Below are 3,068 nucleotides of genomic sequence, written 5' to 3' on the forward strand. Positions count from 1 at the left end.
TGCAGTGTGTTAATTATTGAAACTGTCCTACCGATTTGATTTGCAAAAAAAAAAAAGATTTCTTGAAAGCAAGCATTAATATTCAATTATTTTACCAATCTCTATAACTATGCCTGTTAATCTAAGCAACAGATTTGATGTTGAAAATAGATAACAATCATTGCCTATTAGCTATTGCTATTTTGAAAATCTATTTTTTCCATAATTTTATTGATAAACAAATAGTAATGAGACAGTTTCAAATCAAATTGGTAGGACAGTTTCAATAATTAACACATTCCATACATTCCTCCCAGTGGTTTATTGCTGTATAAGATGTGGACATCACATCCCATCTACAAACACAATTAGAACAAATCACTCTATTTATTAAGAGAATGTAACTATATATCTATCCTAACCACTTTAAATACACTATAACATATGTATAATTGCATCCTACCTTGTTTATGCCATTGTTTTTGCTTCTATTTTTACTTTTCAAAATAAAATAAAATAGTTTTTTAAAAAGAAAATATATTGTAAAGAATGACAAGAATTATTTATAATTGGTAGCATTGTATCTAAGTGGTGTCTTAGATGATAAAAATATTTTACTTTTAATAGTTTAAAGGCTCCTGTAGAAACGTTGTTTACATTACATTTAAAAAAATATTTTTAGGGAAGGGTCTACAGTGTATTCAAGGTCTCACTGCTAGATTGGAGTTGTAGTGATCTGCCTGTTCACCGCCTCCCAAGAGCTGGGATTACAGGTCCACACCACGACGTCCGGTCTCACCTGTAACAGCAAGCTCCAGGGGCAGGGCTGGCATGGCAATCCTAGGAATGGAATCCTTGGCCCCTGTGCCTACTTGCAGGCACGTTAATCCACTGAGCTATTTGGCCGGGCCTGTTTACATTACTTGCTCAACAAATTATTTTTACATCAAAAAAATAAACTTCAAAATATTATACAGGTTGAGAGTAGATTGAATATCTTGTTTTTATGTTTGAAAACCACTGAATGTTATTCTGAATAATGAGTTTCTCTAGTTTTTATGGCTATCCAGTGTTTTGGGGGAGAAGTCAAAATATGAGCCTCCCTCCTGCTCCACCCACCATGATGGCCTTTGCCACCGCAGTGAGCTCTTGAGACTGGGAAGTACACCGAGGGGCCCCAGGGAAGGGACGGTCACTGCCGCCATCAATTCCAGGAAATCACAGCATGAGCACCCAAGGAGTACTTTCACAGCCTAGGATGTTTGCTTAAAATGCACAAGGAAAGGATTTCACTAGATACGTTATATTGTTTTCACTAATTGACCTATACTCTCCTTGCTGTAAAAATGATTTAAAGATTTCAGTATGCCTCAGGTTCCTTCAGGGCTGGAGTCTAGGATTCTATAACTACATTTGGAGACCGAGGAATTGCAGCTGAGGAGGTATGAGTATCATTAGCAATCTGGCTGACACAAGAGAAATAAGAGGCCACCTCCTCTCGCCCTCCCCTGGCTCCTCAGCTTTAGACCATGTGTCGGTGGACAACTGCCCATCCGCTTCAGCCACAGCGCCAGGAGACGCACGCCTGCACAATGAGTACTGTATGTGCTGTTACGGGAAACAGTTATTCAGTTTGTGGACAGAGGGAAACCAAGTAAGGGCAGGTGGTAAGGCCAAAGAACACAGGAGCCTCCTGGCCTGCACATAGCCTGCAGGTGCCACAATGCTGCACTTGAAGTGTGCGGGACCACCAAGAGGACTCTCCCTAAAAGAAGATCAGTGAGCTCCATTTTGGCTACGCTTGGCCCTGTTTCCATGCATTGATATATACAGAGCTAACTAGGAATGTTACTTATCCCTTCAATTGGTTTTGAGCAAAGCAAATCAGTCCCACCAAGCTGCTCATAAACAGCCTTGGAAGCAAAGAAGACAGGGCAGAGTCTCCCCACCCCTGTAGGTCCCCAGTAAACCATGTGTGAACCTGGGTGGGATGGAGAGCCAGACTACGTGCTGTCAGCTGGGATTGAGCCTAGAAATAAGAGGCTATGACCTCCCAGGGCACAAAAGAATAGCACCTCAGAGCTTAGGCACAGAGACCCCAAAACACTAGACACTACCTCAGAGGCATTGTGCAGATTACTTCTGCATAGCCTTCTCTGCGTACTGCAGAGGTGATTTGGGGCCTCCCACCTAGTCCAGCCCTCAGCACTCAAGTATGTCTGTCATTCTCACAGTCACTCATCCTCAAGCCTCTCCCTTCTTCATTAGTTAGCAAAACCTGGGTTTGTCCCTGAGTGAAGGACTTTGTTCCTGTTAACCACTATCCTAGCTGAGCTTAGGATCGCTTGGCTTCCCACAATTACACATATGCTCCGTTGTCTGTATTCTCGCCATGGATTGTTCTGGGAGTGGTAGATTGGAATAGCTACAATTCCAGTAACTTTTCCATGAATTACAAAAAGAAACCTTTCAGACCAGCATGAGGCCTGGGGAAGGCTCAGGAGCTGCACATGTGGCTAGTTACCTTTTTGGCAAAAGGGTCCTTCATACGGAGAGTGCGTGCAGTCGCACGCGTAGCCGCTGCGCTTCTCCACGCACTTGCCCCCGTTGTGGCAGTTGCTGCCGTAGCTGCTGCAGTGTCCCGGGCACCCTGGCCTGACTCCAGATGTGACTTTGGCTCGCTCCTCCAGGTCCAGCTTTTGTCCATTCATGAACAGGGAGCGGATGCATCCGAGGAAGCCTTTCTGTCGTGATGAAGTTCCTCCTACGAGTGAAAATAAAAGGAAAAACTGTTAGGTAATGTGAGCCTCCACGAATTTAGGTTTAATGTCTTTATGGTAACCGGTAACTATTCATTTGCAATAGTGCTGTGTTAAAGTTTTCTTTAAAGTTTCCAGGGAGAGAGCGGGAAGATGGCTCAGTGGAATAAGTGCTTCCCCGGCACACCAGTTCTGCCAAAAAATAAAATAAAATAAAAAATAAAGTTTCCAGAGAGAATTAAGAATTTATTATCTATCTATCTATCTATCTATCTATCTATCTATCTATCTATCTATCTATCTATCTATATCTATATCTATATCTATATC

The 3,068-nt window shown here is 42.4% G+C and overlaps 1 protein-coding gene across 1 annotated transcript in view; it reads right to left on the reverse strand.

Annotated features, from left to right (window-relative positions):
- The window catches only part of Cntnap5 (contactin associated protein like 5), a 930,940-nt gene that overhangs the window by 148,027 nt on the left and 779,845 nt on the right, over nt 1-3,068 (reverse strand). Inside the window, exon 18 of the mRNA XM_004626336.2 lies at nt 2,504-2,743. Within this exon, the coding sequence (XP_004626393.1) occupies nt 2,504-2,743 (240 nt within the window). The remainder of the gene's footprint in view (nt 1-2,503; nt 2,744-3,068) is intronic.

The sequence above is a fragment of the Octodon degus genome, unplaced genomic scaffold (assembly GCF_000260255.1).
Source record: "Octodon degus isolate 3935 unplaced genomic scaffold, OctDeg1.0 scaffold00014, whole genome shotgun sequence".
NCBI lineage: Eukaryota > Metazoa > Chordata > Mammalia > Rodentia > Octodontidae > Octodon > Octodon degus.